At 46.7% G+C, this 26,862-nt stretch overlaps 1 protein-coding gene across 10 annotated transcripts in view; it reads right to left on the bottom strand.

The window, feature by feature from the left end:
• The window catches only part of PPIP5K1 (diphosphoinositol pentakisphosphate kinase 1), a 44,852-nt gene that overhangs the window by 11,619 nt on the left and 6,371 nt on the right, over nt 1–26,862 (bottom strand). For 7 of the 10 annotated variants that reach the window (XM_061446434.1, XM_061446435.1, XM_061446436.1 and 4 more), the window contains 24 exons: nt 26,298–26,493; nt 26,119–26,209; nt 25,788–25,873; nt 25,397–25,551; nt 24,324–24,425; nt 23,890–24,051; nt 22,754–22,875; nt 22,193–22,294; nt 21,382–21,468; nt 20,232–20,307; nt 19,595–19,704; nt 18,936–19,021; nt 18,464–18,592; nt 16,122–16,243; nt 15,198–15,380; nt 14,191–14,332; nt 13,332–13,555; nt 12,221–12,348; nt 11,623–11,737; nt 10,095–10,202; nt 8,735–8,851; nt 8,328–8,492; nt 7,181–7,271; nt 2,280–2,402 (listed from right to left, as the gene is read on the bottom strand). In XM_061446434.1, coding sequence (XP_061302418.1) covers nt 2,280–2,402; nt 7,181–7,271; nt 8,328–8,492; nt 8,735–8,851; nt 10,095–10,202; nt 11,623–11,737; nt 12,221–12,348; nt 13,332–13,555; nt 14,191–14,332; nt 15,198–15,380; nt 16,122–16,243; nt 18,464–18,592; nt 18,936–19,021; nt 19,595–19,704; nt 20,232–20,307; nt 21,382–21,468; nt 22,193–22,294; nt 22,754–22,875; nt 23,890–24,051; nt 24,324–24,425; nt 25,397–25,551; nt 25,788–25,873; nt 26,119–26,209; nt 26,298–26,493 — 3,022 coding nt within the window. The remainder of the gene's footprint in view (nt 1–2,279; nt 2,403–7,180; nt 7,272–8,327; nt 8,493–8,734; nt 8,852–10,094; nt 10,203–11,622; nt 11,738–12,220; nt 12,349–13,331; nt 13,556–14,190; nt 14,333–15,197; nt 15,381–16,121; nt 16,244–18,463; nt 18,593–18,935; nt 19,022–19,594; nt 19,705–20,231; nt 20,308–21,381; nt 21,469–22,192; nt 22,295–22,753; nt 22,876–23,889; nt 24,052–24,323; nt 24,426–25,396; nt 25,552–25,787; nt 25,874–26,118; nt 26,210–26,297; nt 26,494–26,862) is intronic. The other 3 variants (XM_061446438.1, XM_061446444.1, XM_061446443.1) reach the window with 1 other exon arrangement.

The raw sequence follows: 26,862 nt of genomic DNA on the forward strand, positions 1-26,862 counted from the left end.
CAACTTCAGTTTATTCCCACTTTGGAAATTCCTCAGCTATCATGGGAAAAAGAATGCCCTAGGTCAGACCCTCTGGATGTAGGATTTGATGAGACCCCAGCCAGTCATATCTTTTGCTGCTATTTGGGAACTTTTAGGAAATATTCAAAAATACTTTGATTTCTCTTTCATGTTCCATGTGTCCATTCCACCTAGTCAGTAGGGTCCTTACACCTATCCCTGCACACACTCCTAAAGATACACAAATCAATTTATGCTCCACATCCACATTGTGCTTCTCTAGCTACATCCACTGACTTTGCCAAATAACATATTTAAACTAACTCTCAAACTTGCAATTTCCTTTGCCAGTATAACAGCCATAAAACTGTTTTTCCCTCCTCAAACTCAACAAACAGAGCACAGCGATCTTCTCTACACATGCAATCCCTTAGAAGTACCCTAGTCCTGGAGCTGCGGCAGCCAGCTGGTAACCACCGCCATCCTACCCCACATCTCCCCCTTGCCTTTACAGCACATCAAGTTAAATGGTACTGCAACACAGCATACTGGATCCCTGCCTTCAGATGAGTCAGCTTCAAATCACAACCATCAGCTGAGGCTGGGACACAACTCTCCACTGAAGTGTTCCTTAGCCCTCTTCCAGACCCCAGTAAAAAAGACTTCAGACATAAGGAGCATGTTAACTTCACTTGAGCATGTCTCTGATGAAGTGCTATAAGCCATGCACTACGCCTTGAAGCATCACAGCCATGGGAAAAAATTATCATGCAAAGATGTGCTCCAGAATCTGAAGGATTTTAAACATTACTAGCCTGATGATTGAAAAAGGCCTTGATACAAGTGTGCTCCTGCTATAGCTGCTATGTTACTTTATTCAGCTCTAGTGATGTTTGGCTTAAATGCTGTTGTTCAGCCTTTCATTGGTGTTCATTTAAGCAGGAACATGCAGATGGAGGCCTTTTCCACATTCCAAACTACCTTCTCTGGAAGCTAAACACCCTTTTGCCTCCTACTTGGTTTTCCAAGACCCCTGCTTCTTCCTCACAATTGCTCTTACTGCAGCAAGGTGCTGCTAGCACAGAGTGCCACAGCACACTAACAAACATGAAGAAAGAAGTGTAACATCCAGATGAGTAATTCTGGGCTGTGTTAGCCACACACTAGCTAAATCAGTCTGCCCGTTAAGTACTGGAAGGTGCAACTGTGTCCTGGCATGCAGAGACCTTGGCACTGAATTCAGGCTAATGCAGCAGGACTCTGCTCTGGACCTTAAACACGAGTAGCCAGCTGCGGGTACACTCCTACCGCACAGCCTACAGAGACAGGCAGCACAGCACCAGGACTGAGCAGGATCTGCTGTTCCCAGCTGGGGATAGAGCAAGCAGTCTTTGATGCTCTTCCCTGAGAACTACTGCTGCCTTGGATTCACGCTGCTTGCAGTTATGGAAGGAAAGCAGTCAGAGCCCTCGCTGACCTTTTCAGCAGCTCTCCTGGTATTCACACCCTTGTCTTGCGTCAAACACCATGAGCTTATTCTGGGACCTCTGAGCCAGCACTTGCTGCCTTGAGCAGCTCTGACTGCTACAGCAGGGTCTAAAACCCTCCCAGTTTACCCTTCCTGTCTCTATCACTCCCAGCCTGGTATGTGCTAGGGAGCTCCATGCAAAGGAGAGAAGCAACACAGTTTTTTCTTACACAGTGAAAAGCTGCACACAAAGCCAGTATATGTAATGGTCTCAATACAACAGCATTTATGAGGTTCCAATAGCTCTGAGACTGGATAGCAGCTTTCTGCCCTGATCACCTAGGCCATTTTTCTTTCCTCAAAGCTGGACAAAAATGCAAATTAACCAATCTCCTGCTTTTCCCAAAGGCTCCAAATTAATAATCTTCCCACCTTGTAATCCACCAGTGCCAGTGTTTGTTATGATTCCAGTAAGAAAGGCACTCAGACTCTGTAAAGTATTGACTACAATACCATTTGTTAGAACTAATACGAAGAATAAGAGGGAACAGATAATTTTACATCCATTCAGATGCTGGGAACCCTGAGTTATAATACCATACATCAGCATAAAACTCCTCACACAATAACAGCTCCTGTCTTGTCCTACCAAGAATCACAATTTCTTGGGATATGATAAAATGCATTACTGTAGATGTGATGAATATGCACGTTCTACTGTCATTCTTCTCAGCAGTCTGTCTTTGCCTCAGTAGCATCCTGAGACACCAAAGTCCACAGATTAACCACTGCTGCACAGGGACACACATACCGTCTTTGTATGTCAGGCTGCTGGCAAACTTTTTGCCATGGCTGCGAGCGTAGTCCTGGAGGTTGGGGGCACTGGAGGAGCCTCCCAGCACAGTGGTGCTAAACAGGCCGGTGCATTGTGACCCTGGAAAGGCATGGAAGGTGTTAGTATTGTATCTCCACTGCATGCAACTTCAGAAAAGCAGGGTTAGTCAAAGAATAAGGAATGAACTGGCCACTTCACAGGCAACCTCAGGAAAAAAAATGATGCCAGGGAGCATAGGGATGCAGTATTTCCCATTCTAAATTCAACAGTGCCAAATGCACCACAGGTAGCCCAAAACTCAGCACCAGGAATGTTCCTGTCTCCATCCAGGGGTTTATTTCCATTTGGCTTTTTCGCCCTGCCCTAGGAGAAACACCTTGACACCCTCCAATCAGCAAATCTACATACTCATGTCAGAAAAGCCAGGATGCCAAATCAGTGATGTCCAGGTCACAGGGCTTCATGTTTCTGCTCCTCTGCCCCTTCTCTTTGGAAAGCTCCTTTTTCTGCAGGATACCGAGAGGAAGAGAGGACTGCCTGATCTGTTAATCAGCAAATGTGGATTAATGATGCTGTCAAGCAGTAAGGAAAGCAGTGTGAGCAGAGAGCTTGCATTCACTAATGACTGCCCAGATGATATTTCACATTCATCTGGTCATGTCTGGCTACTCCAGAGAGGACCCAATTGTTCCATGAACTACCCTTGCAAAGCACCAGGTGCACCCACAGCATGGAACTTTGCCTATCCTATAGTGAGAAATATGGCATGCAAGACGCTCTCATGCACAGGAGGGCAACCTAATACCAGTGGCTTTGGCAACTGCTGGTGTTTGCTTCTCCAAAGCACAGTGTTCTGTAGAGTGACTGACATTATGTGATATTTAAGGGAACATAGAGCAATTGAAACATTATCAACTGAGGAAGGCAACTGTGAGTGAGACAAAACCTTATTATATGCCAGACAAACCCACTATAAGTTCTCTGCTAAACCATCTTGATGCTGCATTCTGAACTGAGAATACCAACTACTAAAAACAACCTTACTCCCACATATAAAAGGCTTCCAGAAACAAGCAGGTTGATCTTGTTCCACCTTGTCTGCCAAGGCAAAAAAACTGACATACTGCCTATTAGTATTTAGCTGGAACAGTACAACTGTTACTACTGTTAAAAAGATCCTGCCTATACTGATTTGTCTTCTCTGTAACCTCCCATTTAGGTGGCTGAACAGTATAAAGGTTTCCACTCCCCAGAGCTTCTGAGCTGAACAAGCCCTGCTCTCCCACCTTCTCCTCCAAGGTCGTGTACTCCAGCCCTCACCCTCCTCCACTGCCCCTTTATGGTCTTACACCCACCACATCCACACCTTCTTGCAGTAAGAAGCTCAGGACAAGACAGCAGAACTTCAGATGCAGTCTCACAAGAGGTGAATGAGGGGAAGAACTATCACAGAGCTACTCACAGGTCTAAGCTAAAGACATCTGCTCCCGTGAGCAGTGGGGGGGTGACCTAACGGGTTCTCATACGCACTGAACTTCAGCTATTCCACCACTGTGACGCTGCTGGTAGCTTTCCTCAGCATACACTAGCACATACATGTCCTTGGACAAACAGGCAACAAACTCTTGCCTGCAGGGTGACTGATACACAAGTCTTAGACAATTTCCTCCTCGTGGCTGGAATTGAAGCCCAGTGCTGGCTCAGCACAAACCAGAGTCTCTCAGAATGCAAAAGAAGCGTTGTCAAGCAGCAGCCAGGATGATGCTCCCAATCGTCCTTCCACCACTTAAAAGCAAACCAGCAAAAAAAATAACCTCAACAGATAAAAATGGAGCAGAGGAGTTTTGTGACTTTCTATCTTGAGCAACCTTGTGCCACTAATCATTAAGCTAAGGATACGCCACTGTAGACAGAGGCATCTTGATAGCACCCTTAAGCCAAAAGAGAATTTACAGAGATGACTCTATGGACAACAGCAACTGCCTACAACAAACTCCAGGAGCCCACTGTAGCCAAAGTAAACGAACACACACACACATCCTAAAGAACATAGAATCATAGAATTGTCTGGGTTAGAAAGGTTCTTAAGATCATCTAGTTCCAACCCCCTGCATGGGCAGGGACACCTCACACTAAACCATGGCACCCAAGGCTCTGTCCAACCTGACCTTGAACACTTCCAGTGTTGGAGCATTCACAGCTTCCCTGGGCAACCCATTCTAGTGCCTCACCACCCTCACAATAAAGAACTTCTTCCATATATCTAACCTAAACATATGAGCCACTTAGAGTCAAGATGTAACAACATTTGCTAGCAATTCATGTATGTGGTGGATCTTTTTTGTATATTTGATTTTCAGATGTACCTTCAGTATTTCAGATATTTAACAAAATTCCCTTATTTCCCTAACAAATTTCAATTATTTTCCTATGGGAGTCTCAGCACAAAGCTTCATGCCCATTGGCAATACAACACCTCTATTGCTCAAACAGCAAGGAGTGATTTCACCCCATTTTGAAGTACTCTTGGATGCAAAGAAAGGCACTGAAACCTTTGCAGGCTTCTCAAGCTAGAAGCATACACACTATTGCAGACAATCCACAACAATGCACTTGCTCCTGCCCCAAAAAAAACGTGGCATCCTCCAAAACATCACTTTGCATAGACAAAGCAAGCTGCGGGCCACTCCTTTTCCAAAGAGACATTTCAAGGCTTTAAATTACAGGAAGGACACCATTCTGGCAGGTACAGCAGCAGAGTTATTATAGGAGCTCTATCCTGCTTCCCATTCCTGCATGCCTAAACACATGAGGTTAGACCTGAACAGACATTCTCACAGAGAATTTGTTCTCTCACAGATACCGATAGCTTGCCACTGTCAGGGGCAGCAAGCAGTATCTGAATGAACCCCTCATAGCACAACTGCTGAGACAAGTATTAAAGGCAAAGTTCAAGCTCCTATGAGTTCTGTATTATTTCTAGAGAGCACATTTCAGATCCTAAAAGCAGAAGAAACCAGATCTCTGCAAACAGGAAAGGAATCAGAATGATTCCCTGAAGAGCTTGACTTCTACAGGTAGAGGCATCAGAGGCATCATCCTTCTTAACAGTTCTCAGGTTAAGAGAAATTCACAGAAACACAGATATCCTAAGAACCAGGGACTGTGCAATCTGGGGTCTCTCTTCTGGGCCTGCAGCTGCAACACTCCATAGATGGCTGGGCTGAGTATCCAGCTAGAGGTCTACTGTCGCAGATCAGGACTATCAATTCCTGCTCAGCGTTTTGTCTCTGCAGAGCTTCACAGCTGGCAGACTGACAAGCACAGGCTTCCCAGCAAGACAAGTCAGGTAAGAACCTGGGATTAAACCTGCTGGGATCACATTTCAAATTCTGTTGTCAAGGAAAAGCAGTACTAAACAAGTGTTCAGCAGAGCTGTAGTCTTCTCTATTGCCAAACAGAGATTCCTCAGAAACCTGGAAAAGGCTGTAGCAAGTAGACTGTAATATCTGCTTTCCAGAGCACATACCTTCTGGTACTCAGACATACCAACAGTAAAGATAATTTGTATGTAGCATTTAATGTATTCAGTAATCCTCCAAGCAGCTGCCTGTGCAACACCTCACAAATGCTTGTATTGATTCACATGGATTCACAGAATACCCACAGGTATCTTCCAGCCTAAACAAGGCAGCTTGTTACAGCTACTATATCTTGCAGGTGGTCTGTGAAAGGCAAAAGTAAGTAGATGCACCACATGAAACAGCACATTCAAAACCCACTATGGCCAAGGCTATTGTGTCTTCATGAAAATAATGTGCATCAGCATTCCTTCTTAGATTTTTCCAACTGGCTGGGAGTGTAGCTGGCAGACTCCAGGAATACTTCCTAACCACTCTGGAGAAAATTCCCTTTACTCGGTAAGGACCAGCTTCCAAAGAAGCAGTTCATTCAAACGCAACAAAGAAACGATCAGGCTTTTTCAGGCCTCTTAGCTGCAGGATGCCCACATAACAGAGTAAGGGACTGATGAATCAGAAATGCTGCAAATCTAGAACCAGGCCAGAAGGCAAAAAACGTTTAAAGGAAAAAAGCAGGCATAACTTGGGCATTTCCACCTCCTGGTGCTTATTAGTCATTTGCAAGATCTAGCTTTCACTGCTGTCTTTGAACCTTGGGACACAAAGACAGCTTTTTAATTTCCAAACAGATCTTGCTTTAGTAAAAATATTTCAGGAAGAATTTCAACTACTAAGCCATAGTTCAGGTTAGCATGACAGGGAGCGGTATTCTCAAGGACAAGCAGAAAACACCAAGTACCCCAAAATATTCTCTTCTGCTGGCTACCATGCAAAGAATGGCTAACCAGGGATTCCAGCTCAATTACAGAGCTGTCAAACACCGTTGCAGATGACGGATCTGTTCCGCAGAAGAGATTTTTATGAAGTAAAGGCAGAAATACAATAATCTTACATGAAGAGCACCTTTGCATATAAACTACTGTTTTGCAGAACAGAAAGCACACCAGTTCTCATGTAAAATTATGTCTTCCTAGTAAGTTCAGAAATGGTAGAACAAATGACAGCAATGTGGACCCAGAAGGCAACCTGCAAGTAAGCAGCCTGCTCTGCTGCTCACATACTATAAGGGATCAAAAGTGCACCTTCTGTTGCTAGAAGCTGAAGGAGAAGATCATACACAAAAGGAAATACAAGATAGTCTCTACAGTGGTCTAAACAGTAACACTAAAAGAAAACATGAAACATACAGAGAGACATACAAGGAACTTAAGCCACATGTGTATGTAGAGAGACAGACATGCCCACAGAAACACAGAGGTCCATGTGAGCAGGCTGGTTACAGGTCAAGTACAGTACCTAAGCCACTTTGCTTCATCTCAGAAGACTGTCTCGAGTAACTGCTGAAGAGGCGATAACCTCCTGATTTGGAAGAAGATTCAGACAGCACCTGCAAAGACAAAGAGTATCATCAGTGTCACACTCACTGGTGTCTGAAGGGAAAGAAAAGTATGCCTTTTCCTTAAAATCACAATTCCCAAGAAGCATAAAAGCACTAATATGCCAAGATTGTGACAGTGCACGCTCCATTTTAATTTCAAGTTTGCGTTGGGCTGTGGATCAGTGGAGATTTCAGAAGTATGAAGGGACTCAGGTACTGAGCTCCTTGTCTCTTGAGTCTCTTGCTGGGATCAGTGGGGCTTCCTTCTTTAGCAGCAGTGAAGTATATCCCCTTTGACTTAGTATGGGCCTTTACAAAGAGCCAACTGCTGCATGCAAATATTACATTGTAAATGACACAGAGACGGAAGCCCAGCTAACAAATACCTTCAGCCCCGATTCTGTGCTTTCACTGGTTCAGAAAAGATACAGCAAAAATGCCTGTAAAGTTCCTCCAAAAGGAGGGGCAACTCTAGAGCATTTTGAAGGTGCCTGCTGCCTGCGCAGCTAGCCCTATGACATGTAACAGCCCTGAAGGAGAGAAGTAAGAACAGTAAAATTGATCTTTGTTACTTTTTGCAGACCAGTGAACAGGACAGTTCTAAACCCTGGCAGTTCAAACCCTCTGTAGGAAACCCACCAGTTGGCAGGGACCTCTGGTCTGTGCGAGATCTTAGATGGGAGAAAGGAATAAGAAATGTGAAGCTGAACTGTGAGAGGTAAAGGGCCTAAGGGGAGTCATCACAGTTAGGTGAAGAGATTGCATACAGGCTTGCAGCTGGTTACCCTGATGCCTCTACAGAGCACATAATCTAAATAATACCTGCGTCTTTAAGCATTTCCTTACTTGCTTTTCCTCACCAGTTCCTCTGACCTGTGCTCCCCCTGTCCTTCCTGAATGAGGAGGAGTCTGGGAGGCCTGTTTTCCAAAACATCCCTCTTTAACATCTGCAGATCTCTTCCCAGAATCAACTCAAACTCTGGGCCATTAAAAGGAATGCCAAGAAACCAAAACCAAGCAAAAGACCTTCATTAGAACCACCAGGGGTGTGCAAGGCATCGTTACCTCCATGGAGCCAGTCTTGCGGTTCCTGATCAGCGGTGACCTTCGCTGGATGCTGACCGGCTCGGAAAGCTGCGGAGACCTTTGCTGCGTGTGGTCTGGCTCATCCATGCTCTTCTCCTTGGAGAGATCCTCCAGGCTGCCTTGGTCTGCTTTCTTGTCCTCATTCTGCAGCAGGGAAACATTGACACCTACAGGCACGTGGCTCTGCAAGCGCTCCCCAGGTACTGCCCAGCCCTGCATCTCCAGCTCTGGGCAGCTCAGGAGGATAGCAGGACACCCAGACTGCCACGGTGAGCCCTGGTGCAGCCCATTAGTGGCACACAGCAAAGCTCAGAGGACCACCTGCTGCTGGAGACTGGCTGGGAGCAGAGGCTGGCAGGGCAGCCAGAGCCAGGCAGCACGCTCACCTCTGCAGAGGCAGGGCGAAAGCCAAACCCTGTTGGCACGTTTCTGTCTTCCTCACAGCCTTTCACACCAGGGCTGAAATGCAGCTCCACATGGAAACGCTCTTCTGAAGATGGGTCCTGTGAACGTGAGGCACAGGGAACAGGTAAATAAATAATCATCAGTGCCACTGTCAGCACAGGCCGTGGCCTGGATCCGGCCATCTCGCCATACTGGTGCGGCACGCATCCCAAGTGCATCCTTTTGGAAGGAAAGCGAAAGCAACAAGAAACCATGAACATAATGGCTCTAGGTTTGTCTCATCCAAAAGGACAGCCTATATTGGCACAAAGCTGAGGCATTCAAATTGTTGTTATTTTGTGACAACAGCCACCAGAGGACAAAATGGTCCTCTGAGGAATCAGGCTGTATGTATATCTCTCTATAGAGAAGTCTGAAACATAGTCCCTTCTGACCCATGCCTGCTGCAAAACCAGCACACTGGTTCCCTCCTGGATTTTTAATCAGGTTGTTCCAAGATTTAAGTAACTGTCTCTAACATGAATTTTTGTGGTTTTTTTTTTTTTAAGGAAGCCAAAGCTTTTACAGTATCTGGCTGTAATGATGTAAAAAAAAAAAGTTTCACCATCTCTACTTACTAACAGATTTACACCACTCCTGAGAGCTCTATACAGACCTTTATTTTCTTTTACAAACGGCACCAGGAAGTATTTCACTCCTACCATGAGAACCCCACATCAGCTCTGTGAATACAAAATTCTAACTTGATGCTGTATGGCGGAAAGGGACTGCATCCTCACACACTATAGCCTCCTGCAGTACAGGAGCTGGGATTCAACCTGCTTATGGTCATCACCATCAGCTTGCACATTCCATATGGTTTTGAAATTATCCTCTTTACTACCTGAAGGTACCAGTATGTAAGTCCCTGACTATAGCAGTGTATTTGTTAAATAAAACAAAGTTTATGAATGTGGAATTTCTGGATATTTTCTAGAAATATTTGGGAAAAAAATCCAAATATAATTTTTTTAACTTATTTTTTCCTACTGTTCCTTTTTAATTAATATTAAGACACCACAAATTCTTTTGTACCAGGAAATGCTTTAAAATAGACAGTATTGGTTACTTGAGTTTGGTATTCCTGCTCAGGGTGGCATTTGCTGTCACGCAACAAGCACTAACTGGATCACTGCCTCCCACCTAAAAATAAAACCTAGCAGTTGTGCTACTGATCCATCCATCTTTACCCACAAGTGGAGAGAGCTCAGGCTACAGACTTCTCAGCTGAACTCATCTCTCAGGGACTGGGCCTTGCATCGCGTGGCAGGAAGTATTTTATCCTACAGCTACATCCCTCACCTTGTTGTTGTCCTCGTAGAGCATGATAACAATCTGGGTCATGTAGTTCAGCTCTGAGATAGCACTCAAATAGTCCATGGCTCTCTTCCACTGCTGGTCTTTGTTTTCCTGATATATACACATAAACAGTCACATGGAATAAGCAACAGCAGACACCTTGCAGCACTCAGTGAAATGGGTCTCAGGAAGTTTGGCTCTCCACAAGATAACAACACTGTCAGGACAAAAACTGCCTTGCTTAACTTGCATGAAGAGAGATGACCATGCAGTGAGGGTAGGGGGTGGTTACAGGAAGGAGCAACTGCATAGAGGGACACTACAGCTCCCCACACAACCCATGTGCAGACCTGAGCACAGCCAGCCGCAAGCCCCCTGTGCCATGCTGACTGGAGGAAGCATAACCCAGCAGGTTCCCAGACACAGTCATCCCCAAATAGCGGCTACAGAAATCTCACGAAGTAAAAGCACAGGGAAGGAAATTGTGCTACATAAGGGACAAAGGCAAGCTGCTTTTACATGATGCCGAATGAAAAGGCTAGAGGGCCACGCAGCACCGTGGGCTCCAGGCGGCAGGGCAGCCCACCCCACACTGCTTCTCAACGCAGCCAGGGAATGGCTGTACCTGAAATGCTACTGCTGCTGCTGCAGGACATCTCACCACCTTGATGGATATGAAGTAAACCCCACTGGGACAAATGAACCCAGATGCAGCCTAATATCCCTGTGCTGGCAACCCAGCATCCTCCGACACTCAAGACAGCGAAACAAGTGACGCCTTACCCAGTGAGCAATTCAGAGGTACTTGTACGATCAGAGCCTACAGATACACTGAGCTTCCACAGACATCAAAAGTCACATCTGCTCAGCAAGCCCAAATTCTCAAGGCATTTCAGAACATCATGCTTAAAAATGGGAGGATAAATCTGAGAGCCTCTTGAGGAGTCTAAAGCAAAGCTTTTTTCAGGGTCTGCATGTCAATTCCTTCAGGAAGCAGGCTATGCGAACAAGTGAAGGTTGGACTGGATGAGTTAGTCCCCTAAAAATGTGCAATTTGTCCCTCTGGTAGAGAGCACCCCATATGCATTTGAAACCCGAAGTCAAACTGATCTATTGACTTAGAATTGACAGAAAATCACTAAATAACAGGGTCAAGCTCTTGAAATAAAGGCTTGCAGGAAGCAGGAAGAGAAATTCCCTCATCCCATTGCCTTGTACTGCTATCCTCCTACACAGGTAGGACTCTACTCATCTGAAACCAGCCAGACAGCTCTTGGAGAAAACACGCTTCTGTACAAGCAAGGCAGGCAGTGTCAGGACTGAGGAAGAACAATCCTCCTACATGCTGGAAAGGCAGGGAGCTGCAACATGCAAACACAGCACAGATGGAGCTGGCTGGAGGCCACTAATGCACACCATCACTGGGGGAGCTGGCTAGAGTGACAAACTACAAACATACACTGTCCACCTCGGAAGGGCCACTGAGAAAAAGCAGGGAGGCTTACTCTGTGAGCACTGCTGGGACACTTACATCCAGGAGCCCCCCATAGCGGAAGATACTGAGCAGAGAGTGCACATGGCTCTCACTGGTGAAGTAGAGCCGTGTCCGAACATGGCGACCTGGTGACAGAACTCCTCTTGAGTACCTAAACCAAAACCAGCCCAGTGTTACTCACAGTCTGCCAGTGAATTGCCATCTTTTATACAGGAGCATTTCTGGACACCTAATGGAACAACATAACCCCACACTGTTGAAGAGCAGCAGGATCAGAACAAACAGTGAGAGCACCAGGCACAGAAGCAGCAAGTTTTATGTTATCCTAATGGAGACACATGGTGGGGCAGAGGTGGCCTCATCATACTAGCACTTGTCCCTTGCTGAAACAAGGACGAAGGCACAGCTATTCAACTACAGTGGGCTTTAGCTCCTGTGGCACCATGTTCCCACTCAGCAGTCTCAAGGCGCCTTTCTATTTCTCTTCTGTTCTAGAAGCACCACCATGCCTCCCTCTTGGTGTGTCCTCCAATGTATGTTGAGTGGCTCCTTCCACACCAGTACACTCTTCTGGTGTGGTTCCCACACACTGCTCCAAAGCTGCCCTCCCTGCCACCAGCAGCACAGTCCTTACAAGGGATGTAGTTTGTTGACAGACTCATCTTCATGGGTTCTCTGTAGGTCCAACTGGATCTTTTTAATGAGAGGAAGACAAAAGCCAATGGCAATCTCCAGTTTCTCCTCCTTATTAATCCCATATTCCTGTGGGAATAAAACAACAGACACCCTTAAGCCCTGGTTCTTTGCTACATCCACATGAAAGGAGGCTGGACATCAATAGTCCTTTCGAAATGACCACTACATTTAAGCAAGGACAGAAAGGGAAATGTCATGCAAAACCCGTCTCTATTTTTTTTCCCATACTGCAGAGGGTAACAAGAGACAGAGACTTCTCCCGCTGTCTGTACGTGACTGTCACTATTCTTCCAGCAGCTGAGAGACACGTACCATCAGGGAACCCCTCTTATGACACACAAACTTATGTCCTGGCCTGGCATGAGCATTAATGCAACAACTGCTATCTGCAGAGATTAAATTTGAAGTGCTTTGCTGGAAACAGCCAAACTGCATCTTGTCGGGAACACTGTGAAGAAGTTTAGAAGACCAGTTCTGGGCACAAGCACAACTGGACCTTGCTGGTAGAAGCTCATCCCATCTGCATGAAGCATTTCTGCCAGAAGTGGAACAGAACAATGGTCAACACAGAGATTCACTGCATGCGGCCCTCCCTTCTCCTCCCATGTTCATGGGCATAAACTTTGTGAGAAACAAGCCAACTTTGAACACTGAACAAGTTCTGGTTTGACAAGAATAACAAACTTGACAGAACAAGCCTTGACTTCATAACAGAAATCTCTTTCCCCCTGTTTGGTCTTGAATGTGGAGAACGGGAAGTTGCTATAGCACACACGCAGCTTGCAGCTGTGCTATAATGCACTACAGTGAACACAGAAATGCTGCTGCATCATCTCTTCATTATTCTGATGCTGTCAGAATCCCCATCCAGGAAGACAGCTCCTTAAGCCACAAATGGCTTTGGCCTCATACAAACACGTGTGAGATATATCTGAGGAACACCTGTGATACGCTGCCTTGAGAGTTAACGTGCAAGAGAGCCAAGAAAAAAGACAGGGAAAGGGTCAGAAACTGACACCACAGGCATCATCACACGCGCAAGACTGTACCTGGGGTATGATCACATCTGCCAGGGCTTTGGAGAGTTTGAAGAGTTCAGCTGTGCCTTCCAGTTTGAGTGCACAGTTGTGCTGCACATCGTACTTGATGCAGTCATAGATATCAGGGATCTTGCTGATGTCGTAGCGCCCGTTTTTCATGCGGAAATCTCGCTCCAGCTTGCTCCAGCGCTGCAGCATCAGTTCTAAAGTCTCGCTGTGGTACAGCTGCAGGTCTAAACACAGAGAACACCCAACCACATTCACATCCTCACTTCTTCCATGTAGAGTTCAAGTGACAGCTATGACTCCCTTCTCTCAGCACAGAAGGGCTCTGATCATATGTCACCCACAGAGATCCCAGACTGGAAAATCCACTGGACCTGTTGCATGGAGTTTTAACCTGCAGAAACAAGCTACTCCCAAAATACTTGAGAAAAGTGAAGCTACTTGCCTGTTGGCTCATATCTGCCATAAACTGTGTGAAATGTCCCACAGATGCCTCCTAAAAACCTCTGCATTGTTACTAGGAAAGTTCTTAGAGATGAGCAAATCATGACTGATAAACTTACTGTTTATAGTCCTGAGCTCCCTACAGGAAATGCCTGAAAAAGTCAGGCCTCGCTCTCCAGGCTATACTGCTGCTGTTCACATTCACTCCAAACCCAAGATGCACATGTCATTCCCTATACATCACAGCTCTCTTTAACTGTAGTTTAAAGTGAAATAGGAGCCTTCTACATCAATAGCACATACAGCATTTTGCTTTAGAATTTCTTTGCTACAAACATAAACCACAGTGGTGTTTGGGAGTTCTGAAGATGTAACAACAAAGAATCTGCTCCAGACTCTTTCCAGTTCTGATGCTCACCTGCAGATTTTGGGTCTTCCAGACGTTTTCGTATCTGGGAGGTGAGATTCTCAATCAGGCTGAACACCTGGTTGCAGACCTCAACTGGATTCTGGATAAACGTCATGGAGTTGAGCAGAGAAGCGCTGCCTGTAGGTGCTAGCTGAGAGAAGATACCAGTAGAGATTAGTTAGTATCCTCACACACTGGAAACACACAATGTTTGCCTTTTGCAGCTCTACTGCTTTCTGATCCATACAGAAGTGTCCCCAGCAGAGTGCAAGAAGCTGGCCTATTCCTAGGGGTACTTAGGCATGTTCTAAAACTTTCTCAGGACCAAACTCATAGGGAGCAAACAACTGCTCCTACCAGATCAGACCTCCCTCCACCTACAATATCCACTCTTGTCTAACTTTGCTTCTGTGTTTCAGCAGAAGGGTTTCACAGAAGTTTTAAATAGTTGAGATGGTAAATCTGTTCCTTAATGGTGACGGATTTCAGGCCAGTAACCAGATCTCAACCTGGGAAAAACCGTGGTTTGGGGACTTGCTGGAGAAGCGGATGTAGTGCTTTTATTGGTTGCTGTGCTGGATGTAGTCCATGCTCTCTCCTCTGCACTTATCAGACACTGATAGGAACACAAAAGGGTTCATATCCAAACAACATGTTCACACAGGCACAGAGCACAGATCTGGGATGCGGCGAGGTGCACTGCCTGCCCACAGCAACTGGGCAGAGTGCAGCAAACCATGAGAATTCTTTTTAGCACACCCGTAAGAATAAAATGCCCTGGGACTTCTAATAGGAGAGGAAGATTCTTGAAGGGGACAATGGAGCAACACTGAGGATTATCACCTGGAGAAAGGCAGGGGCCTGCCCTTTCCCTTCTTAAATTCAGTTTATATCCTGTCATCTTGAACTGATCTCAGAATAACCAACTACTGTTCACATACCAGCAGGCTTCACATCAAACCACCACTATTCTCCTTCCAGATACAGGAAGTAATAAAGCCCCACAGGTGCTTTACCTTTTCGTAATCCTCTTCACAGAACTCAGCATCCTTCTGCATGATCTCATGCAGTCGTGCCTTCACTCTGTGTTGACAGCTGCTAAGGGAATCGCTGTCACTGTCCAGGAGACCATTCATGTTGGCACTTTTCACCATTTGCACCAGGATGGGGGTCAGCTCTCCTTCCAGGGCCAGCAGACCCTACAGCAACACCAAACAAGGTTTCAGCTATGTGCAACCCAAGCAAAAAGCATTTCTGGTAGTTTCATGGCCAGCCTTCAGTCAACCTAAGTGAAATCCCAACTGTCCTTAAGGAGCAGTTATACAGCAACAGTACCTACAGTCACCAGTGACTCTGGAATGCTCCTAGAGCTACTCAACACAAAAGGTCAGCACAGCCTGCACAGCCCAGATCTGTCTAGGCAATTGCTGAGCAGACAACCCAGTCTGCAGGGAAATGGTGATACAGCAGAGGCTTTGAAGTACAGCTAAGGTCACCCTTGGCTCAAGCTTTAACTGCAGATGAACCTGTTTGCCCTCCACCTCACACTGCACCAAAGACATTTCATTCCCATTTTAAATCCAGCAGTCAAAGAATAACCACTCTGGCTAGGCAGTCATCCAAGAAACACTCATTTTGGAGGCAATTAATACTCAGCAACAGGTTTGAAGTGCTCTGACATCAAATACTCCATAAATAACCCCTTCACCAGCCAGAGTCCTATCCTGGACAGGATACTAAACATAGCATACATATGCAGCTACACTAGATTTCCAGTACTGCCCCATACACTTGCTATTTAGTGTACCACCATCCTCCCACCACAGAGGGGGAAGCTCCTATGACAGCTCTTTATTTATCACCAGAGGTTTTCCTTTAGAACTGGCATATTTTAAGATTAATGTAGCAGACCTAACTGATGCCTAAAAGGGAGGAAGAACCTTTGCAAAAGCTGCTGCTGTCATCTGAACTCGTCCCTCATCTGAGGCATAGATCTTGAGATCATGACGGTAGGTGCTGTGCAGTCTGAGCAAGCCACATCCAGGGAAACCAGCGTAGTCACCTGGAACAGAGAACAAACTCAAAATGGATATTCTGACACCTGCAAAACTATCAGCTGAATATACTGCTTTAGACAACAGACTCCATTGTAGCAACAAAGTTATGCAGAGAATGAATCAATTCTATAGCCAGCATTTAGGCTTCTCCGAAGAAGACTGCTGCGGCTGTTGACAATGACTGCACTGGGATTCAGACTTTGCTTAACCTGGGAAAGCTCATTTTGAGGAAAAAAAAAAAAAACAAAACAGCAAACATCCACCAGTGAAATCTGATGCTGCCCAAATTCTGCAGCAGCCCTCCCTGAACACTCCACGACTGTTCTGCCTGCCTGGATAGCTTGAGATGCACAAACCCCTGCCTCCTTCGACGCGTGTCTGCCATCAGAACTGCAGGCAGAGCTGCTCAGCAGCAAGGCTCCTGGCTCCCAAAGCACATCTCACAGCACAAACTGATGGTTTGTTTATGATGGCTGAGTCAACCACAGGAGTCAGATCAGGAATGGCAGAAAGCGGCCCAGGCAGCTGGAGTGAGACCCTCCAAAGACAGTGCAGTGGTGACTAATTCCCTGCTGTCTGGAATCCCATGATGATTTTGCACAGTACCCAGTCACACTGCATGAGAAGATAGGAAAATTGCTCCCAGCTCTGAGCTCACAACTCAAAGAAACACCCTGTTAGACAAGGACAGACATAAGCCACAAGTCAGCTATCTATCTGGACAAAGCTGCCATGTTCCATCTGCTACCCACGAACACAGCATTTCACAGCAAAGTCTCCACGAGTGACTGTGTGAAGCAGACATCTCCAAAGCCATGACTCAGAACAACTGAAGTCACCTTGTACATGCTCACACCGAGCTCTACTGTGAGCAAGAGGGAAGCCACTCAGTGCTCACCAGATACAGAGCAGCTAGCTCAAAAATGGTATCGACTAACACCTTAGGGCTCAGCCCTACCTGCTGGTAACTGCACTCCACTTGACCAGAGCTCTGCAGACAGGTCTCCTCTCAGGTTTTGGGTCATTCCACTGCAATCAAGTCCCTGTGCTTCAACTGGAATGGCCTCTCCTGCACCCTCTCTTCTTGTCTCCCCAGTCTCTTGTCCAAGTCAATGGCTGATCCTCTCAGCTCTGGCTTCAGAGATCCACAACAGGCCTGGGAAGTCCCCAGCCTTTCTAACTCACCATTCCCCTGTTCAAGAATGGCACACAGGCCTTGTCATGAAGGCAGGATTAGCTGCTCTATAACTGTCCCTCAGATTGCAAGGCTGACCAGCCTCCTTTGGTCCCCCTTGTCATTTTTGAAGCTAGAAGTGACATTTCCTCTCCCCCAGCCCTCAGGCACACCCCCAGTCCCCACCACCTTTTGAAGATCATCTAGAGTGGCCTTGTAGTGACACCTGCCAGGTCCCACAGCATTCAAGGATGATTCTGCAGGGCCCATCGACTTACCATGTCCAGTTTGCTTAAGTATTCCCTGACACAATCCTCTTCCACCGAGGGCAACTCTTTCTTACTCCAGAAGGAAATTTATTTCATTTAAATTACCTTAATTACTTTCAAATTTAATTACATTTAAGTATTTAAGGAATTAATTAAGCATACAAGTGCAGGAGAAGTGGTATCCAATACTGGTCTCATCAGATCAATACAGCAGCAGTGTATGACTTCTGACTCTTTACTTGGATAAAAAAGGCAATCTTAGTCTTTTCCCTCCAAGCTCTTGCTGAGCTGCCTGTGTACTAAATGCTTTTCAGAGTGAGAATTATGGCAGAGAAAATATGGAGAAATTACCTTCCTATTCTCCTGGCTCAAGGCAGAATTCCCTTTGTTCCAAGGTAAGATTTCCTGTTTTCTACATCTGACCTAATTCCTTGTTAATCATAGGGAAATTCATATTTGCTGCATCAGAACATATCTTACTTGAACGGCTCCTCTTTTGTGAATACTGGCACATTAGTTGGAATAATGCTAATTGTGCTCCAAGACATGCTAGAGTTTACCCACTGCAGCAGACATCTCTAGCCAGCTTAGGGAGCTTTGGGTGCAAAACCCACTGGAATTGTTTACCCTATCCTAGCTAAAAGCACAAAACCAGTAAAGACCCAAGTCACACAGGCTGCACACAGCCCACAGACGTCTGAGCACCCTGCATGCTGGTGACTGCTGGGCTGGACAGTCTGGCACAGTCACAGGACAGGACCAGACACATGGGCAAAGCTCACCTTGGCCACCGGGGTACATACAGCGGAAAGCTCGGCCCAGCTCCTCTGCCTGGACTCTTCCTGCTGGTGTCAGCTCCCCACCCCACTTGAGCACCAGGAGAAGGGATGGGGAAGACTCTCGTCGAGCTTCTAGGAGACAAACAGCTACTCACTACATCAGATCTCACAGCTGAGCTTGCACGGGGAGAGGAGGGGAGGAAGAGGAGCTTGTCATCAGCATCCTGTAGAGTGTTATCAACACAAGCCTGACCCAAAATCCCCAGGAGCCAAAACAGCAGGTATGAAATTAAGAGACACTATTTTTTGAAGGCACAGGCTGACATTCATTAAATTCGAAGCATAAGCCCTGTGGCACCATCACGGTATGTTGGAACATGACATTATGCATCACTCCAACCCCCATATGTTGTGAGCAAAGGTAAGATATGGGTCACTAATCTTGCTTCCACATCCAGAGGCCAGGTTTCTTTACCTTCATCTTCACTTGCAGCTTTTGGATGTCCATGAGGCAGATAGGTTAACTGAACCTTACGGTTAATGCCAGAAAAATGTCCATACCTGTCACAAGGAGAGGGAGGGAAACAATTTAAAGAAATCAACCCCACTCACCTTTTGCCCAGAGGTCTCCAGGCACCACACAGCAAAAACACAGCACAGGCAAGAGACTTCATGCTGCAACACCAATTGCAACGCAACGCGAACATTTCTGCCATCTACCTGCGACCCAACATGCAGCCTCAAAACCAAACAACTCCCCCATATTCAAGTAAAAGATCCACTCACTTGCCTGCCCTTCAGCTGACAGCTCTCTGTGCTCTCATACCTCACTGGGGCTTTAATCAACCTAAGTTCATTTCTAGCTACATCTTTAAGTGAATCACAGAAAAAAAGCCTAGTCTGCCAGCACCCCAAGGAGAACCACATCCCTAGTGAGCAGAGAGAGCAGGGGAAGCAATCACAGCACAAAATCATCCTCTGAGCTCCACAGACATGGCCTGAGCACAGACACTGCCTATGTATGCCACAGCAAGCTATGGTCCTGAGAGAAACCCTTCCTTTGCTTCTGTGATGCCAACACCAGACCCACAGCTCTAAGGCAAACTCACAGTGCCCTGAGATACGAGCCCTTACATCTCCAAGACGCTCTTTAGCTGTTCCAGTTTGGATTTTCTCTCCTCAATCTCACAGTCACTGTGGGTTCCCAGGTCCACCACAAGCTGCCGTGCAATGTCCAGCACTTCCTGTTGGGGAGCAGACAGTCTCAAGCATCCAGCAACTCTCCCTCGGACTCACCACTGTACTCCTGCGAGGCCTCTAGATGGCTTCACCCAGCATCAGGTTCACACAAACCAGCACCAGGGACACGTCACTTCACAAGACACAGCTCAGACAGGACAAATTTCATGCTGCAGTTTGGCTCATCCCCACCCTGTGCTCCAGCCCTGTTCAGAACCAAGCAGGTGCCTTCAACTACCCCACTCCCTCACCTCGACCCATCTTTCACCAGAGGCATCCACAGCAGATGGGCAAGTTGCATCAGGTCATTCCCATCCTATAGTCCTTGTATCAGCCAGGAACAGTTTCCATTCCACTCTCGGAATGGAACTGCTATCACCCAGCTGAGGGTGCACACAGTGAGGAATAAGAAAGGGAGTGTTTGTGCATGACACTGTTGCTCTTTTGAGAGCACCACCCTCCCAAAGAATTGCCTCACACTGGGATCTGTTTTACCTGCACGTTCCACACAGCAGCCCCAGAAAGGACCCACCTGTAGCTGCTCTGGTCTCTTCAGCTTCAACTTCCCTGTCTTGTAGCCATCATATTTCTCAAATAATTCAAAGAACCTGAACAGAGACAACAAAGAGCCCTGATCCAGTTTCTGCTGTTTTAGTGCTACAAGAACTGTCATCCCTCCATAGGCATTCATGCTCTGTTCTTCAGGGAGAACAAGTAGACCCACTGGCTCCTTTCTGTGCTTCAGAAATTCTGATAAAAACAAGTGTTTCCATCTTCAGGTACAAAAAGGAAGCAGTCACCAGCTTCCCATTTAGTGGGGTTGCCCTGGGTTCAGCTCTAACAGCTATTTTTCTGCTTTCTAGGATCTGGTGCAGTGCTGGGTTTTGGCTTTAGTCTGGGAATAACCCTGGTAACACACTGATGGTTTAGCTGGTGCTCAGTAGCACTTACCCCGACCAAGAACTTTTCAGTCTCATGCTCTGCCAGTGAGGAGGGACATGGGAAGCTGGGAGGAAGCAGAGACAGGACACCTGACCCCAACTAGCCAAAGGGGTATTCCATGCCACAGCACGTCATGCCCAGCACAGAACCTGGGGGGAGTTACCCAGAAGGCCCAGATCGTGCTGGGGTCAGGCTGGGTATTGGTCAGCAGGTGGTGAGCAATTGTATTGGGCATCACTTGTGTTTGTTGATGGGGTTTTTTTCCCGTTTCCTTTTTACTTTTATAGTCTCTCCCCTTGTTATTCCCCTTATCACTATTATTATTAGTAGTAGCAGTTTTGTATTATATCTTAGTTACTGGACTGTTCTTATCTCAACCCATGGGAGTTACATTCTTTCCATTCTCCTCCCCATCCCACTGGGAGCTGGAAGGAAGAAAGGAGGAAGTGAACGAGTGGCTGCACGGTGTCAAGTTGCTGGCTGTGCTTAATCCACAAAGGGAACACTTCCCTTTGCAGCACCTAACAGAATTCACTCTTTCTTGCAGTGTTCACACAGAAGGTGCCAGATCCTTATGGTGAAAGGGGGATCCCCCAACTGGGCAGAAAGCATTTGCTTGAACAGAACCAGGAAAAAGCACTGCCTCCCATGCACTCAGCCCTTGTGCTCCTCCTCTTGAGTGAGAAAACAGGCCCTCCTCACTTCTCAGCAGCACAGCATCTTCTTGTCTTGACTCTTACCGGGGATGCTTCACTTCCATTTTCATCTTCTGCTTTGGGGTGCGATCTCCATGACGAATGACTGCAATAACACAACGAAGCTCCATCCTGAAGAAACACAATATACACCTGACAAATGTGCCCCTACACTCCAGAACCGCCACCAGAAAGCAATTTCCCATTGTTCTTTCAGTTCCATCCTTTTGACAGCTGCTTTTCTCATCAGTGGAAGAACTCCCATATGAAACCAAGTACAAGGCTATAAAAGCAAAGTACTGCAGACACTACCAGGTCATCTGGTTTGCTATAGTAGCACGTACTTTGTTCACTTCTTCCATGCATGCAGGTGTGCTGAGGATCATAAAGAAACTTCTGCCATTGATCTTTTAGCCTCAGATGGTGGACAGTAAAGTGAGGGTCTGCAAGTGTACAGGCAATGTGAGCACTTCAGCTGATTGTTTTCCACCCTTTCCACTGGCAGCTCCACACACCTCTTCCCCAGGCAAGCAGCCTGCTGAACACTGAGCCAGCTGCAGTGATGCCCTCATCAGCTTCCTGTGCTGACCAAGAACCTGGGCCTTCTGAAAGCCATGTGAGCAGTTTCTGCAATTCCTGCAATGGCTGCTTGTCTGCATTCACCAAAACTATGACTTCTTTACCATTCATCAACCCTTTTGTGTGCATGGCTAAGCCCTTCCACAGGCATTTCAGGATTGCAACCAAGACAGCAGCTGACAATGTCATGCTGCTGGATGATGTCTGTTCCTGGGACATGGTTTGCACTTTGTCCCTCATCTGGCCATCACCAGCATTCTCTTGAGAAGGTACTCACATGGTGCCTGAAGTTGTGGGGACGATGGGAATGTCTTCTGCCTCTGTTGGAATGGACCAGGGAATATGAAACTGGGGAGCCAATTCCCGCATGATTATATTTCTGGAAGAGATTATAATACAAATCTCACAAGAAATTCCATTCCCTTGGTTCTCCACCTTCTCCTTAGTGGTCCAAGCTGGAAGATTTGGAGAGCCACAGAATTTCCATTCATCATCCTTGCAGAGACATCTACCACACCATGGGCTGGCTAATCAGGGCACCCTAAAGGGACACCAATTTTCCTCACATCACCAATACTGCAGCTGGACTTAGCACCCAATGGAAAGTCCTGTAAGATACATCTAGCTGTAGACTAGACAGCTAAGGCCAACACAGGCAGAAGCTCCAGGGGCTAAAAGTAATTAACCCACTTCTCCCAGAGCCAAGCTCTCACCTGCTGAACAAATGTCCCTGCATGAACCACCTGCAGACCTCTCCAATGTACTGATCAGCACCCCATATTCAGTTTCCTTTGATATCAGTTTCTTTACCTGCTATCAAAACTCTAATTTTACATACCCAAGGATTTTGGCACAGTCGTCGTAATACTTCATGGAGTTCTTCACAAAGCTGAAGCCGTTCACATCGCAGACAAAGGAGTGGCCATTTGCCCGCAGGAGGTCGAACCCACACACTGTTTGCTGCATGAGGAAGCAGAGGTCACAGGACTCAGGTACGCTGTGAGGGAGTGCAGGAGGGGACAGCAGCCCGGGCACACACAACGCAGCCAGTGCACACTGCGCAGCACTGCTCTGCTGGTGCTGCAGCCATTCGCCACGTTCTCCACTCCATGCCTGCCCCAGGAGCCTTGAAGAAGTGTGAAAATACAGCCAGCAGGAACAGGCCCCTTAGAGGAGCCTTTACACCCTCACAGCTGTATCAAAAGCTCAACCCATGAGCTCTCGGATTAAGCTGTCAGAGTCACGCCCCACCTCCCAGAGATCTGAAAGCTTTAGACAAGAGCAGCACCTGGCTCTCCTGCTCTTGCCTTTAGATCCAACAATTTTGAATAGATGGACAGATGGACAGACAATAAGCAGTGCAGGCAAAGACATCCTTCACTAGGTGGAAAGTTGGGCTACAAGGTAGAACAAGCCCAAAGCTGTATGAGCACAACTGTATGGGTTGCAGATGGCAGTGGGGGTAGAAGCAGAAGCCAAGTGTTTCTGCTGTTGCCATTGCTGAACGTGTCATTTCACCATACCTAGACTCACACACTCACTCTACCTACCTATAAAATAGAACACAAATATGCACAAAAGACATATTAAAAATAGAAGAAAGCAGAAGAAGACCAAGTTTTGCACATAAGCACAACTAGGAAACAGTAAAGATGTGATGAGCACAGGTCAGATGGACAGAAGCATGCTCAGAACCTGATATGAAATACTCAGATGTATGCTGGACACCAGCCACCCAAGAGCAGAGAAGGCATCTGCTGCAGGCCCTCCTGCCTTCCCAGTCGTCTCTGACCAGCAGTCTGCCATGGCCAGCAGGACCAGCTGCACCCAGCCAGCAGAGACAGCAACTGCCATCAGGCACCCAAGACTGCAGCACCAGACCCACATTGGGGTAACAGAGCTCAGCCTTCAACACTGAGATTTGGATCAGACATTCGTGGAGTATCCTGCCTGCACTGGAGATAAAACACAGACCTTAAAGGCTACGCAGACTTTCCGAGCAACTAGTTTCTCCATGGCAGTCAGCATGACTGGGTAACGGATTTCTTTCCCTTCACTATCCCGTTCAACCTTCCCATCCAAAGCAGGGGATTTGCGAGCCTCAGCATGGGCATAGTCCGGCCCCACAGTGTACACCTGGGAAGAGAAATAGGTGAACCTGACATAACCAGCTAGATTGCCTGCAGCTTCCAGAAGGTGCTTCTACTGCAGACGCAGAGAGAAGAACAAATGGTATCATACACCTCCTGTTACAACTTACAGAACACTTGCTCCCCACTTTGGGATCCAGGCTGCACAGTCAGCACCTCACAAACACTCAAGAATCTAAGTAGGACTAAGCAGGACTGCCCAACTTTCAGGAATCCCAGGCCTGCTGAAGGATGGAGCTAATCCAGACTCTTCCTTACCTTTACATCAGTGCCATCTGTAGGCATAAATTCCTCATAAATGTATGAGCCTGTCTTCCTCACACTGCTCTCTGGGGAATACACACTACTCCGGCTGCCAATCTGAAAGTAGAGAATAAACACCTCAAGGAAGAGCATGGAGCTCCTTTTCTTAGATGGAAGAACAACAAGAGTAAGTTTCATTGCATAGGCCAAGAATTAGCAGAATGCCTCTCAGAACTCCCACCTATTCCAACACACTTATTTATATAGGACAAAAGAGACTCCAAAATGCAGCCTCTTCCAGGCTTTAAAGACAAGAAAAGTTATTACAGACCATTAAGTTGACTCCAATCACTACAAGGATATGGAACAAAAAACAGTGGCTAAGGACCCAGAAAGAAAGGAGCCTAGCTAATAATCAAATGAGAATAAAGGATGATGGGCAATAATCAGAGCCATTTAACTTCCTTCTCAGACAGTTGACTGCTCTTATGGGTACATGATGATGTTGGTTTCATTTTTAGTAAGGCTCTGGAGACAACCTCAAGTGGCATGCCTGCACGTTACCTAAGGAACAATCCATTTATTAACGGCAGATATGTAACTGATTGGAAAAAAGAAACATCACAGCTATTAACTGTGTGCTGGCGAAGTGGAAGTGCGTAAGGGCAGATGCCCTGTGCAATCTAAGAATGAACACCTCATTTAACACGTTTTCAAGCTACACTAAGCTGAGAAGGTCAACAATGATGCTAGAGGACAGGAACATAAGTTTAAAAAAATTTATCTCCATAAACTGAGGAAGTGATCTGGAAAAAACAGCATGCAGCTCAACACAGAACATGGCTCTGTGACTGCTAGACAGGACACAGGTCAACCAGGAAGGCAAGGTCAGCATTACCACTAAAATATGCCCTTCTGCAATTCTCAGATAGATGGGGTTGAGCTAGAAGTTCTAAGGTCTAGATCTCCCCAGCACAAAACCTTCCCTTCCCTTCCACCTGCCCCCAACACTCCTTCCTGAAGCTACATGGGTTTCAGAGCCACATATCTGTTGGTTCTAGCACCAAACCTGGAGTCACCCTCCTCACCTTCCGAAAGAGCCGCTGGCTGCCCCCACCTGCTGACGTCGGGTAGTAAATATACACATTATGGTCTTCAGCACTGACTGGCTTCTCTACAAATGGCTTTGGGAAAACAGCTCCATTTACCTCGACGTGGTCCTCTCCCTCCACCAAGTTGCACTCTGGAGACAAAGCACAGCAGCAGCACTTCAGGAAAGGGTGCAACAGCCCCAGTGCAGAGCTGAAGCCCTTCAGTCTTGGCCCGACAGACAGTTCTGCTGTTGAGAACTTTGTTCACAAAAAACAACAGACTTGTGAATCAGGACTCTCCAAACTGATCGTCAGTACCTGCTTCTTGCAGAGTATCTGAAACAGTGCAGTACGCGACAATGGCTTTTGGCAGAGCCTGGACACTCACCTTCTGGTCTATCAGGATCTCGATTGAGCACAGCATAGCGGGGCAAGTCTATTCCCTCTTCTTGAAGGATCCGATACACTTCACGCCTGTAGAGGACAGAAACGGTATCACAAGAGTCTAGAATGTCCTCAGTAAGTGCCAAGGCTTCACTCCCACAGATGAAGAACAAAGTCAAATGAACACAAAAAATCCCCAAGACCGAGAAAGGTCCCCTTCCTCCCCATCTCACTCATTTGCTTGTGGCCAGGAAGACGAAGTTTGCACAGCACACTGAGGAGAAGAGTCACACAAAGGAAGAGGGAAAGTGCTTTAATGGATCACACACACCTACCTGTCCTGGATGTAATACTGCATGTCAAGGTCATTAATCAAAAACGGCTTGCACAGCTTGGCATAAGCAACTGCTTTATCCAGGGGGAATCCTGAAAGACAAAGGCAGGGAGTGGAAAATGAGTGGAAGGTCCCTTGCTCAGATCTCAAGTATGCTAAAGCCTGCCACAGACTTTTTACCTTTGGAGTGGAAGGATATGAGGCAGTCACAAGAGGGCCAGTTCTCCACCGGTTCATTCAGGATAACATCTTCCCCCATGATCACCACTGTGATATACTCAAACTTGCACAGACGCTCCAGAATCTGTGTCATGGGCTTTGACTTGGACTTTTTGGTCATGGCACAGATTCCAACCACAATCTGCCGTTCAGGTGGCTAAAGGAAGACAGAGGTCACTTTAGTACTAAGGGACTAAACTTTTCATACTAAGTACTAAATTCAATAAATTGAATTTAAACTATAACAATGTAGAAATGCAGAACAAACATAGAACGCGTGACATCCTTGTCTCTAAATTGGAGAGACATCAATTTGATGGATGGACCACTCGGTGGATAAGGAACTGCCTGGATGGCCGCACATAAAGAGTTGTGGTCAATGGCTCAATGTCCGGCTGGAAACCAATAACGAGTGGTGTCCCTCAGGGATCGGTGTTGGGACCGGTCTTGTTCAACATCTTCATCGCTGACATGGACGGTGGGATTGAGTGCGCCCTCAGCGAGTTTGCCGATGACACCGAGCTGT

Source organism: Pezoporus flaviventris, unplaced genomic scaffold, assembly GCF_033815535.1.
Source record: "Pezoporus flaviventris isolate CSIRO_AGI_PZ_B2104156 unplaced genomic scaffold, CSIRO_AGI_Pfla_v1 ptg000006l, whole genome shotgun sequence".
NCBI lineage: Eukaryota > Metazoa > Chordata > Aves > Psittaciformes > Psittacidae > Pezoporus > Pezoporus flaviventris.